This window comes from Carcharodon carcharias, chromosome 3 (genome assembly GCF_017639515.1).
Source record: "Carcharodon carcharias isolate sCarCar2 chromosome 3, sCarCar2.pri, whole genome shotgun sequence".
Lineage (NCBI taxonomy): Eukaryota > Metazoa > Chordata > Chondrichthyes > Lamniformes > Lamnidae > Carcharodon > Carcharodon carcharias.
This window is the reverse complement of record NC_054469.1, coordinates 17450592-17463509: the sequence shown is the minus strand read 5'-3', so window position 1 is coordinate 17463509 and position 12918 is coordinate 17450592. Positions and strand designations below refer to the sequence as shown.

The window sequence follows — 12918 nt, the reverse complement described above, 5'->3', positions numbered from 1 at the left end:
TCCAAAGACTCACGATCCTCAGAAAAAAATTCACCTCATCTCTATCTTAAATGAACAACCCCTTATTTTTAAAACAGTGACCCCTAGTTCTAGATTCTCCTACAAGAAGAAACTTCCTCTCCACACGGCCCTGTCAAGACCCTTCAGGATCTTTTATGTTTCAATCAAGTCACTTATTACTCTTCTAAACTCCAGTGGCTATAAGCCTAACCTGTCCAAACTCTCCTCATAAGGCAACCCTCCCATTCCTGGTATGAGTCTAGTAAATCTTCTCTGAACCGCTTCTAGTGCATTTACATTTTCCCTTAAGTAAGGGAGACCAATACTGTTCACAATATCCCGGATGTGCCCTGTACAACTGAAGCATAACCTCCCTACTTTTGTATTCAATTCCCCTCACAATAAATGATAACATTCTATTAGCTTTCCTAATTACTTGCTGTACCTGCAAACTAACCTTTTGTGATTCATGCACTAGGACACCCAGATCCCTCTGAACCTCAGAGCTCTACAACCTCTCAAGATTTAGCTAATAAGCTTCTTTTTTGTTCTTGCTGCCAAAGTGGGCCATTTTACATTTGCCCACAATATTCTCCATTTACCAGATCTTTGCCCACTCACTTAACCTAATCTATATCACTTTGCAGCCTCTCTTTGTGTCCTCGTTACAATTTACTTTCCAACCTATCTTTGTGTCACCAGCAAATTTCGCAACCATTCCTTCGGTCCTTTCATCCAAATAATTTTATAACTGTAAAAAAGTTGAGGCCCCAGCACTGATCCCCGGGGAGTGGCGCATTACTCATTACATCTTGCCAACCAGAGAAAGACCCATTTATGTCAACCTCAAGAGCAATTAGAAAGGGGCAATGAACACTGGCCTTGCCAAAGACGCCCGCATCCCATAAAAGGAAAAAGAAAAATAAAAGTTCTTGGAGGGTTGTAGGGCTAGAGGACGTGACAAAGATAGGGAGGGGTGGACTCATGGAGGGATCTGAAGGATGAGAATTCTGGGGGATCAGGATTGTAAATTGACGATCGCGGGTGTGTGAATGGACAGTAGGATATAAACAGCAGAGCTTTGCCTGAGCTTAGAATATGAAACCAGGCAGGAGATTCTTACCTGGAAAGATCCAAAGACGAGGTCAAAAACCAACTTTACTTTCACTTTAAAGTTATCAGGGAAAAATGCAAACACAATGTAATTGACTCCAAACAGAGGAATCAGCAGAAGAGTCGACTTTGCGAGCCGCCTGTTAAAAGGAAAGGCAAAAATATAAAATCACCTGAAAAGTCAACAGTCAGTTGGTTTAAGGCCATTGCTGGCTCATTCATTCAGAAGCCACAAGTGTCTGTGTCAGGCTGTTCCATAATTTGCCATCAATATAAAGCTGGGGCTAATGGCAGTTGTCATTATTTATGCTCAAATGCTATAGCGACTTTAGATGAGGGCAGATGTACGCTGAAACATGGAAATCCAAAGGTTGCTGCCTGATATATATCGCCACCAGTTTCGAGGAAACGACAGCTCACTGCACTAAAATGCATTGAATGGTGTGAAGCTGATGTGTTTGCACAACAGATACAAACTAAACTTGCCACAGAAAGTTAGAACTGGTCTGGTGTGACACAAGGAGCTTGTTTTGAAACCATTGAAGATCCCTGCACGTTTAATTAAGCCCGACTTAAGTGTCAGGGTTTATTTTAACCACATGCTGAGTGTTAATTACTGCTGGCACTGAACGGTAACTATTCACACATGGGGAGCCTCATTCCTTCATCTGTTAATTGTTGGATATTTTAAAAAATGGGAATTCTAAAGCTACATACTTTTGTAAAACTTCCTTTTCTATCTCATTCTCTCTCTCATACAATCTATCTATATTTCCCTCTATTTCCCTTCCTGTACTGATTTGACATTGAATTCCCCCATAAGACCATAAGATATAGGAGCAGAAATTAGGCCATTCGGCCCATCGAGTCTGCTCTGCCATTCAATCACGGCTGATAAGTTTCTCAACCCCATTCTCCCGCCTTCTCCCCATAACCTTTAATCCCCTAACCAGTCAAGAACCTAACTATCTCAGTCTTAAATACACTCAATGACCTGGTCACCACAGCCTTCTGTGGCAATGAATTCCATAGATTCACCACTCTCTGGCTAAAGAAGTTTCTCCTCATCCCTGTTCTAAAAGGTCTTCCCTTTACTCTGAGGCTGTGCCCTCGGGTCCTAGTCTCTCCTACTAATGGAAACATCTTCCCCACATCCACTCTATCCAGGCCTTTCAGTATTCTGTAAGTTTCAATCAGATCCCCCCTCATCCTTCTAAACTCCATCGAGTATAGACCCAGAGTCCTCAAACGTTCCTCATATGTTAAGCCTTTCATTCCTGGGATCGTTCTCGTGAATCTCCTCTGGACCCCCTCCAGATCCAGAACATTCTTCCTGAGATACGGGGCCCAAAATTATTCACAATATTTTAAATGTCTGACCAGAGCATTATAAAGCCTCAGAAGCACATCCCTGCTTTTATATTCTAGTCCTCTCAAAATAAATGCCAACATTGCATTTACCTTCCCAACTACTGACTCAACTTGCAAGTTAACCTTAAGAGAATCCTGGACTAGGACTCCCAAATCCCTTTGCACTCCAGATTTCTGAATTCTCTCCCCATTTAGAAAATAGTCTATGCCTCTATTCTTCCTACCAAAGTGCATGATCTCACACTTCTCCACGTTGTATTCCATCTGCCACTTCTTTGCCCATTCTCCTAACCTGTCCAAATCCTTCTGAAGCCTCCCCACCTCCTCAATACTACCTGTCCCTCCACCTATCTTTGTATCATCTGCAAATTTAGCCAGGATGCCCTCAGTTCCTTCATCTAGATTAATGTATAAAGTGAAAAGTTGTGGTCCCAACACTGACCCTTGCGGAACTCCACTAATCACCAGCCGCCATCCTGAGAAGGACCCCCTTATCCCCACTCTCTGCCTCCTGCCAGACAGCCAATCTTCTATCCATGCTAGTACCTTGTCTCTAACACCATGGGCTCTTATCTTACTGAGCAGCCTACTGTGCGGCACCTTGTCAAAGCCTTCTGGAAGTCCAAGTAGATAATCTCCATTGGCTCTCCTTTGTCTAAACTACTCGTTACCTCTTCAAAGAATTCTACCAGATTTGTCAGGCATGACCTCCCCTTGATGAAACCATGCTGACTTTGCCCTATTTTACCATGCACTTCCAAGTATTCTGAAATCTCATCCTTAATAATGGACTCTAAAATCTTACCAACGACCGAGGTCAGGCTAATCGGCCTGTAATTTCCCGTCTTTTGCCTCACTCCCTTCTTAAACAGGGGGGGTTACATTAGCGATTTCCCAGTCCTCTGGGACCCTCCCTGACTCGAGTGATTCTTGAAAGATCACCACTAACACCTCCATCATCTCTTCAGCTATCTCCTTCAAAACTCTGGGGTGTAATCCATCTGGTCAAAGATCCTTCTTCATTCATGGGATGTTGGTATCACTGGCTGGGCCAGCATTTATTGCCCATCCCTAATTGCCCTTGAGATTGGACATCAGTATGCTGATGTCCATGTGGTATAGGTACACCCACAGTGCTGTTAGGGAGGGAGTTCCAGGATTTTGACCCAAAATAGTCAGCAGATATGCAGTTTCCCTCTCTGTTTACTGGGGACACAGATGGCCGGTTTCACTTACAGGGGGATCTGACCCCACTTCCGACAAATTAAAGCATAAAATCTAGTCAGGCTTAAATTGACAAGAGCAAGTATAGCCAATGATGGATGGATGGATGCTGTTTGGTGCCCTGTTTAATTATTTTATTCATTCACGGCTGGGCCAGCATTTATTGCCCATCCCTACTTGCCCTTGAGAAGGTGGTGGTGAGCTGCCTTCTTGAACCGCTACAGATATCAGAGCCAGTAAGGATACTCTTGAAGTTATATGTTATTAAGAAGAATACTTACGAGTACTGACTGGAATTGTTCAGCTCAACATGGAGTTTTTGAACCAGAATTCGAATGATGCCGATGAAGAGAATAAAGTTTACCTAAAGAGGGAAAATGAGGTTAGAGCAGAAGACCATAAGAAATAGGAGCAGGAGTAGATCATATGGTTTCCCCCAAGGCTGCTCCACCATTCAATATATTCCTGACTGATCCTTTGTCTCACCTCCATTTTCCTGCCCACTCCCCATATCCCTTGATTCCCCATGGAGGCCAAAAATCTGTCTATCCCAGCCTTAAATGTATTCAATGATGGAGCGTCCACAGCACCCTGGGGTACAGAATTCCAAAGACTCACAACCTTTTGAGTGAAGAAATTTCTCTTCATCTCAGTCAGAAATGATTGACCCCATTTCCTGAGACTGTGGCCCAAGTGCTCGATTCCCCAGCCAGGGGAAACGACACCTCAGTATCTACCCTGTCAAGCGCCTTCATAAGCCTGTAGGTTTCCGTGCGATAGGGAAGGCGATGGTGCAATGGTATTGTTGCTGGACTAGGAATTCTGAGACCCAGGGGTTCTGAGTTCAAATCCCACCACTGCAGATGGAGGAATTTGAATTCAATATATAAAAAAAAATCTGGAATTGAAAGTCTACCATGAAAACATTGCCGATTGTCGTAAAAACCCATCTGGTTCACTAATGCCCCTTTAGGGAAGGAAATCTGCCATCCTTACCTGGTCTGGCCTACATGTGACTCCAGACCCGCAGCAATGTGGTTAACTCTTAAATGCCCTCTGAACAAACAAGGGCAATTAGGGATGGGTAATAAATGCTGGCCTGGCCTACCCAGTGATGCCCACATCCCATGGATGAATAAAAAAAATAATAAACTCCAAAGAATATAAACCCAATTACTCAGCCTCTCATCAAAGCACATCCCACTCATCCCAGAGATCAATTTAGTGAACCTTTGCCTACCGTCTCCTTCCCAAAACTACGCACAGCATTCCAGATGTGGCCTCATCAAAACTCTGTAGAATAGCAGTAAGACTCCCTTGTTCCTGTACTCCAAGCCCCTTACAATGAAGGCCGACATGCCACTTGCCTTCCAGGTTGCTTGTTAGAGCTGGGAAAGGCAATGCAACACTCACTAATGCATTCCAGTGACAGCCTGTCTGCTCCTTTAACCACCACCACCACCGCCTTTCTCCCTGGCTACGAACAGACGCTCTTAGCCATAAGGTCAATGGGTCCAGTGTTACAAAAAAATGCAGTGGCTGAAAAGAAAAGGTTGTTTTCAATTCATTCTCTCATGGGGTGTGGGCATCGCTGGTAAGGCCTCAAGGTGTTTACCAGGCCATTTGAGAGTGCAGTGAAGAATCAAAGACATTACTGGGGATCTGGAGTCACACGCAAGTATTTGCAAATATGGGCAATCAATGGCAGTTTCATGGAGACTTCAATTCTAGATTTTATTAATTCCATGAGCTGCTATGGTGGGATTCGAACCCATATCCCCAGAGCATTAACCTGGGCCCCTGGACTTCGAGTCCAGAAGCATTACCACTTCACCACCATCTCCTGATTGAATTAGCTGGAACCCCTTTGGTGAGCTAATTCTGCTAAAGGGAACCCAAATAAGATGACAGGCTGCGCTCTCCTCTTTCTCAGGTGCTGACTGATCTGTGGGGCATTTTTCTGGTATTTCCCTGAGATTCACCAATTCTGCCATTTTTGACAAGGGGGTGGGTGGGGGGGACAATGAATAGAGAGCAGGAAGTGCTTCAGTCTCTACCCATGCAAGTGGAAGACGACCTTATACTGGGCATTAAAAGCGGCAGGAAGATTAACATGATTTGTTACATGAATTAAAGGCGGGAGGGTTGAGAGGGGGGGTGGGGGGTGGGTATTTTAACTCTTTCGGCCAGATGGAAGCTTGGCGAAACTGGAGTTAAAATCCAAGCAGCACAGTTCCCTCCCGCTTCCCGGCCCTGTGGCTATTTTAATGCTGTTGTTTCATCAAGCTTATGCTGCGGCTGCCTCACTCAAACCAGAGCCTCTCATCTACTGGCAAATTGGGGTTCACCACTTTGTTTGGCCCCAGTGCTCGTGGGCAGGTCTTGGCCTCAGTTAAACCTGGAAGAAGCTCAGTGCAGCTTGTGCTGTGTGGCTATAAAACTTACTTTTCTGAGGTGTGGAGGAACAGGAGGGTCCCTTCTTCTTACTTGGACCACATAGAGCTTACCCTCCTTACCTCCCTCCATCCCTCACCCCATGTGCCTTACCTGTCTACGCCCCTCTATCCTTGTAGACCCCAGTGATGCCCAGGAGAGCAGCTGGCCAGTGGGAATGTTAAGCGGCCTTGGCATCTTCCTCAGCCCCTGGGATGGTATCCTGCCTTCCCGAGGGTTTCAACACAAGGGTTAAAATTCCCATTCTCAAGAGCAACATGAATGGCACTTCCTTACCAAAATGGATATCAGGATGGGGGCCCGAATGATCCACCAGTACGGAGAGTCGATACTGTGCCAACATCTGAAAGATAAAGAGCGATTCAAAAGTTAAACTAAAGGGGCCGAGTGTATTGTAGAAACTCCAGGTAGCACTTCGCACCTGATGTTATTGAGTTAGGCCGAACACATATACTCTTCATCCATGCCACACACGAGGCTCTTTGACATTGGCCTCACTCTGCCCACCCATGCTCAGATCCACAATTGTGGCAAGACTTCTTTACTCTTGTACTCCAATCCCTTTGCAATAAAGGCCAGCATGGCTCTTGCCTTCCTAGTCTGCTTGAGGTGAGCTAACTCAACATAGGCTAGCTTATCCACTTCATGAATTTTATATGTCACTGTGGGAGCTTAAAATTGACTGGGCTGCTCGCTTTCTTACTGCAAGATATATCAAATCTACAGCACAGAAAGAGGCCATTCGGCCCAACTGGTATATGCCAGGTGTCAATGCTCCACATTGGCCTCCTCTCACCTTACCTCATCTAACTCGGCTAAATTTTGCACCACACAAATGCCAGGCAATGACCATCACTAACAAGAGAGAATGTAACCATTGCCTCTTGACATTCAATGGCATTACCATCACTGAATCCCCCACTATCAACATCCTGGGGGTTACCATTGGCCAGAAACAGAACTGGACTGGCCATATTAATACAGTGGCAACAAGAGCAGGTCAGAGGCTGGGAGTTCTGCAGAGTGTAACTCACCTCCTGACTCCCCAAAGCCTGCCCACTATTCACAAGGCACAAGTCAGGGGTGTGATGGAAGACTCTCCACTTCTCTGGATGAGTCCCAACTCAACTCCAACAACACTGAAGAAGCTTAGCATTACCCAGCACAAAGCAGCCCACTTGATTGACACCTCAATCAATACCCTAAACATTCATTCCCTTCACCAATGATACACAGTAGCAGCAGTGTGTAGCATCTACGAGATGACTGCAGCAACTCACCAAGCCTCCTCTGACAGCACCTTCCAAACCCACAGCGTTTATCATCCAAAAGGACATGGACAGCAGATACAATGGAACGTCACCATCTGGAAGTTCCCCTCCAAGTCACTCACCATTCTGACTTGGAAATATATCGTCGTTCCTTCACTGCCGCTGGGTCAAAATCCTGGAACTCTCTCCCTAACAGCACTGTGGGTGTACCTACACCACATGGACTGTAGCGGTTCAAGAAGGCAGCTCACCACCACCTTCTCAAGGGCAACTAGGGATGGGCAATAAATGCTGGCCCAGCGAGCGAAACCCACATCCCATGAATGAATAAAAAAAAAAGCCTGTTTAACCTTTCCTGTTAGTTATGAACTCTCAGCTCCGGTATCATTCTTCTGAATCTCTTTTGCACCTTTTCCAGTCCCTCTATATCCTTCTTATAACATGGAGAGCAGACGTGGTCACAGCATTCCGAAAGTGCTACATGTCTTTCTTTTTAATTTATTCTTTCATGGGATGTGGGCATCACTGGCAAGGCCAGCATTTATTGCTCATCCCTAATTGCCCTTGAACTGTGTGGCTTGCTCGGTTATATCGGAGGGCAGGTAAGAGTCAACCACATTGCTGTGGACCTGGAATCACATGTAGGCCAGACCGGGTAAGGATGGCAGATTTCCTTCCCTAAATGAAATTTGTTCATGGGATGTGAGTGTCGCTGGCTAGGCCAGCAATTATTGCCCTTGTTCAGAGGGTGTTTAGGAGTCAACCACATGGCTGTTGGTCTGGATTCACATATAAGCCAGACCAGGTAAGGGCAGCAGATTTCCTTCCCTAAAGGACATTAGTGAACCAGATGGGTTTTTATAACAATTAATGATAGCTTCATGGTCACCATTACTGAGATGAGCTTTCATTTCCAGATTTTTATTAATTGAACTTAAATTCCACCAGCTGCTTTGGGTGGGATTTGAACCCATGTCTCCAATGTATGAGCCTGGATTACTAGTTCAATGACATTACCACTATGCTGCTGCCGTCACCCCACCGCTCCCCTGCACCCCGCCCACCCCCACCCCCGACCTGCTCCCTGTTTCCATTGCTGACCCACCCCACGCCTTACACTGCCAAATGCCCACCCTGCAGGGCTGCCTCAATGAATGAAACAACAGATGTTCCAACGTCTCTGAAGAACGGTCATACGGACTCGAAACATTAACTCTGTTCCTCTCTCCACAGATGCTGTCAGACCGGCTGAGTTTTTCCAGCGCTTTCTGTTTTTGTTTCCGATTTCCAGCATCCACAGTGCTTTGCTTTCAACAGATGTTCCAACCTCTGGCAACCAGTGAGCGGCAGTGGAGTGCCTGATTTGCCCAGTTTGGTGCTCCCTGCAGCTCACTGCTTGCATTCGTGCGATTTGAGAGTGCTTTGTGCTGCTCCACTGACTTTACACACTTTTTGGAGGAAAATAGAAAGTCTCTCCACGTTTGTAACCCTAAAACGTGCCGTGAACCTGAGTGGAACAGACTGAACTTACCCAACGTCTTCATAGCGGACTCTAGTGATGGTCCAAGAGACAATAAACAGCATTGGAGTCCCTGTCAAAGAATCAAAGATGACTTTACTTCAGATACCATCCAGGAAAAAGTAGCCTTTAATCTTCATTGCATTCGCATCTTTAAACACCCACTCCCTCCACCACCGACGCACAGTAGCAGCAGTGTGTACTATCTACAAGATGCACTGCAGGAATTCACCAATGCTCCTTAGACAGCACTTTCCATACCCAAAACCACTACCACCTAGAAGGACAAGGGCAGCAGACGCATGGGAACACCACCACCTGGAGGTTCCTCTCCAAGTCACTCACCATCCGGACTTGGAAATATATCGCCGTTCCTTCACTGTCGCTGGGTCAAAATCCTGGAAATCCCTCCCTAACAGCACTGTGGGTGTACCTACACCACAGGGACTGCAGCGGTTCAAGAAGGCAGCTCACCACCACCTTCTCAAGGGCAACTAGGAATGGGCAATAAATGTTGGCCCAGCCAGCGATGCCCACATCCCGTGAATGTATATAAAAAGATGGAATCAGATTTATTTTTCCTGTATGTTTTTGTAGGAACAGCTATCCCCATCCTGCAGCAGCTGCAGTTACCTGGGACACTGATATCCTGCTCTGAATACAACCCTCGCCTGTGGTTTCTCAAAACTGCATTCCGAGTACGGGCCTGGGATGAAATCTGAGACCTTCCTGGTTTATGTGGTTCAGCCACTCACTGGGTAACCTGACTGAGCGATTGGAGGAACTACCCTATAATTTTTCTTTATTCTTTCATGGGATGTGGCCATTGCTGGCAAGGCCAGTGACTGGGTGACCTGCACACACGCAATGAGTGGATTTGTCTTATGAGGAAAGATTGGACAGACTGGGCTTGTTTCCACTGGAGTTTAGAAGAGTGAGGGGCGATTTGATTGAAGTATACAAGATCCTGAACGGCCTTGACAAGGTGGATGTCGAAAGGATGTTTCCTCTTGTGGGTGAGTCCAGAACTAGGGGGGCACTGTTTTAAAATTAGGGGTCACCCTTCTAGGACAGAGAGGAGGAGAAATTTTTTCTCTCCGAGCGCTGTGTGACTTTGGAACTCTCTGCCTCAGCAAGTGGTGGAAGTGGGGTCATTGAATATTTTTAAGGCAAAGGCAGATAGATTCTTGTTAGGCAAGGGAATCAAAGGCTATCGGGGTTAGATGGGAATATGGAAATCGAAACACAAGATCAGCCATGGTCTTAATGAATAGTGGAGCAGGCTCGAGGGGCTGAATGGCCTACTTCTATTCCTATTTTGTATTTTTGTATTTTAGAGGGCAGTTAAGATTAATCACATTGTTGTGGGTCCAGAGTCACATTTAGGCCAGACCAGGTAAGGACGGCAAATTTCAATTTCCCAAAGGAAACTAGTAAACCAGTTTTTATGACAATCGACAATAGTTTCACAGTCACCATTACTGAGATTAGCCTTTAATTTTAGATTTTATTCATTGAAATTAAACTTGAACCCACGTCCCTGGGCATTAACCTAGGCCTCTGGGTTAGTAGTTCAGTGACGTTGCCGACTATGCAACCATTCCCCAGGTGGTATCCTACAATCACTTGAACTATCCAGATCCTTTTACCCTTTTCATTCATCCTTGGGATGTGGGCATTGCTGGCAAGACTGGCATTTATTGCCCAATCTCATATTTACCCTGAAGATGGTGATGGATCTTCTTAGTAATTTGATACAACTGAATGGGTCGTTGGGATACATTGGTGTGGGGGACTGGAGTAACATATCAGCCTTGATGCTGTAATGATGGGCCTAGTTCCTTTCATTAGTGAACCAGTTGGATTTTCACAACAATCTGCTCAATTCTGATTTCTTGTCACTTTTACCGAAGATTTTTTGAACTGAATTCAAATTTTCAAACGGCCGTGGGTGGCATTCGAACTCATGTTCTTTGGGTTATTTATTCCAGTAGGGTGCTCATTCGCTAACAAGCATCCACCTTAAGGCTTCGAATACTCTCTTGAGCATCTGCAGCTCTCTATAACCCTGCACACGTCAAACACACATAACGGGGCTGAGCCCAAACAACAAATGGGAACCAGAAGAATTTGTGAGCCTGATGTACTGCACTTACCCCAGCCGATTAGTATGTACCACCAGAAGTACCTTTTCTCCGAGAAGAATGATATAACCAGCAACGTGTGCAAGTAGAGGCCTTCCACTAGAAGCCAGAAGAAATTTGCCATGATGCAGTATTGAAAGAACACCATTGCAGCCTTACAACCAACCTGAGGTGAACAAGATAAATATATTACAATGGTAGTATATAACATTTGTGCCACACAAGTGCCAGGCACCAGCCATCTAGCCATCGCCACTTATCATTCAATGGCATTACCATCGCCGAATCCCCCATTATCAACATCCTGGGGGTTACCATTGACCAGAAACTGAACTGTGAGTAACTCACTTACTGACCCCCAAAGCCTGTCCACCATCTATGGAGGTACAAGGCGAGAATGTGATGGAATACTCGGCTTTTGTCTCGATGACTGCAGCTCCAGCAACACTCAAGAAGCTTAACACCACCCAAGACAAAGCAGCCCACTTGACTGGTGTCTCATCCACATACATTCATTTCCTCCACCGCTGACGCACAGTGTGTACCAACTACAAGATGCAGCAACTCACTAAGGCTCCTTCAATGGCACCTCCCAAACCCTTGACCTCTACCAACTAGAAGGACAAGGACAGCAGATGGATGGGAACATCACTACCTGCAAGTTCCCCTCCAAGTCACTCACCATCCTGACTTGGAAATATCTCGCCGTTCCTTCACCATCTCTGGGTCAAAACTATGGAACTCTCTCCCTAACAGCACTGTGGGTGTACCTATGCCACATGGACTGCAGCGGTTCAAGAAGGCAGCTCACCACCACCTTCTCAAGGGCAGTTAGGGATGGGCAATAAATGCTGGCCTAGCCAGCGATGCCCACATCCTGTGAATGAATTTAAAAAAGTCACCCTTTAGTGAAAAAAACAAAAAAACTGCGGATGCTGGAAGTCCAAAACAAAAACAGAATTACCTGGAAAAACTCAGCAGGTCTGGCAGCATCGGCGGAGAAGAAAAGAGTTGACGTTTCGAGTCCTCATGACCCTTCGACAGAACTTGAGTTCGAGTCCAGGAAAGAGCTGAAATATAAGCTGGTTTAAGGTGTGTGTGTGGGGGGCGGAGAGATAGAGAGACAGAGAGGTGGAGGGGGTTGGTGTGGTTGTAGGGACAAACAAGCAGTGATAGAAGCAGATCATCAAAAGATGTCAACCACAATAGTACAATAGAACACATAGGTGTTAAAGTTAAAGTTGGTGATATTTAGTGAAGTTTGGGAAAGAACAAAAAATGATATCTTATCCCGTCAAACTTTGTTTTTTGAAATCTTGTACCTATGGTCCTAAAATGAACTCTATTCCATCTCTTTCAATTTCCACCTCTGTACAATCTGCCCTGGCCTGCTTTTTAGTCCAATCTTTCAGTCTTTTTCCACAGACATAGTACAATCTTCCCCAGCTTACTCTCTATCCTACCCACTTAATTTCCTTCCACAGATCCGATACAATCTGGACCAACCTTCCCTGTAGATCATCAGTTTAATTACTTGAAGGACAATTATAAACAGCGGCTTGGATTTTCATGAAGGAGGCAGGAAGGTGGAGTTTGGAAGTTTCCTGAGTCGGTAGACTGGCCTCTTTTAAAAAGGTCTCCGCCTGCCATATTTTCATTCCAAGGAGGTGGAGGTGGGAAAGAGTCAGGTTCACCACCTCTCGAGTCAGGTGGCAATGGAGGCAGATGGATGGTAAGACTGGCAGGCTAGAACTACTGCCTCCATATACTGGGGAATTGGTTCAGTTGTAGTGATGAATGTCAGGCCTTCAGCCCCTCACTC

At 45.6% G+C, this 12918-nt stretch overlaps 1 protein-coding gene across 1 annotated transcript in view; it reads right to left on the bottom strand.

Moving 5' to 3' along the window:
* Positions 1 to 12918, bottom strand: part of LOC121275974 (vasoactive intestinal polypeptide receptor-like) — a 79834-nt gene that overhangs the window by 13228 nt on the left and 53688 nt on the right. Inside the window, exons 8-12 of the mRNA XM_041183917.1 lie at positions 11109 to 11262; positions 8965 to 9025; positions 6439 to 6505; positions 3990 to 4072; positions 1124 to 1253 (exon numbers count right to left, since the gene is read on the bottom strand). Of these exons, the coding sequence (XP_041039851.1) occupies positions 1124 to 1253; positions 3990 to 4072; positions 6439 to 6505; positions 8965 to 9025; positions 11109 to 11262 (495 nt within the window). The remainder of the gene's footprint in view (positions 1 to 1123; positions 1254 to 3989; positions 4073 to 6438; positions 6506 to 8964; positions 9026 to 11108; positions 11263 to 12918) is intronic.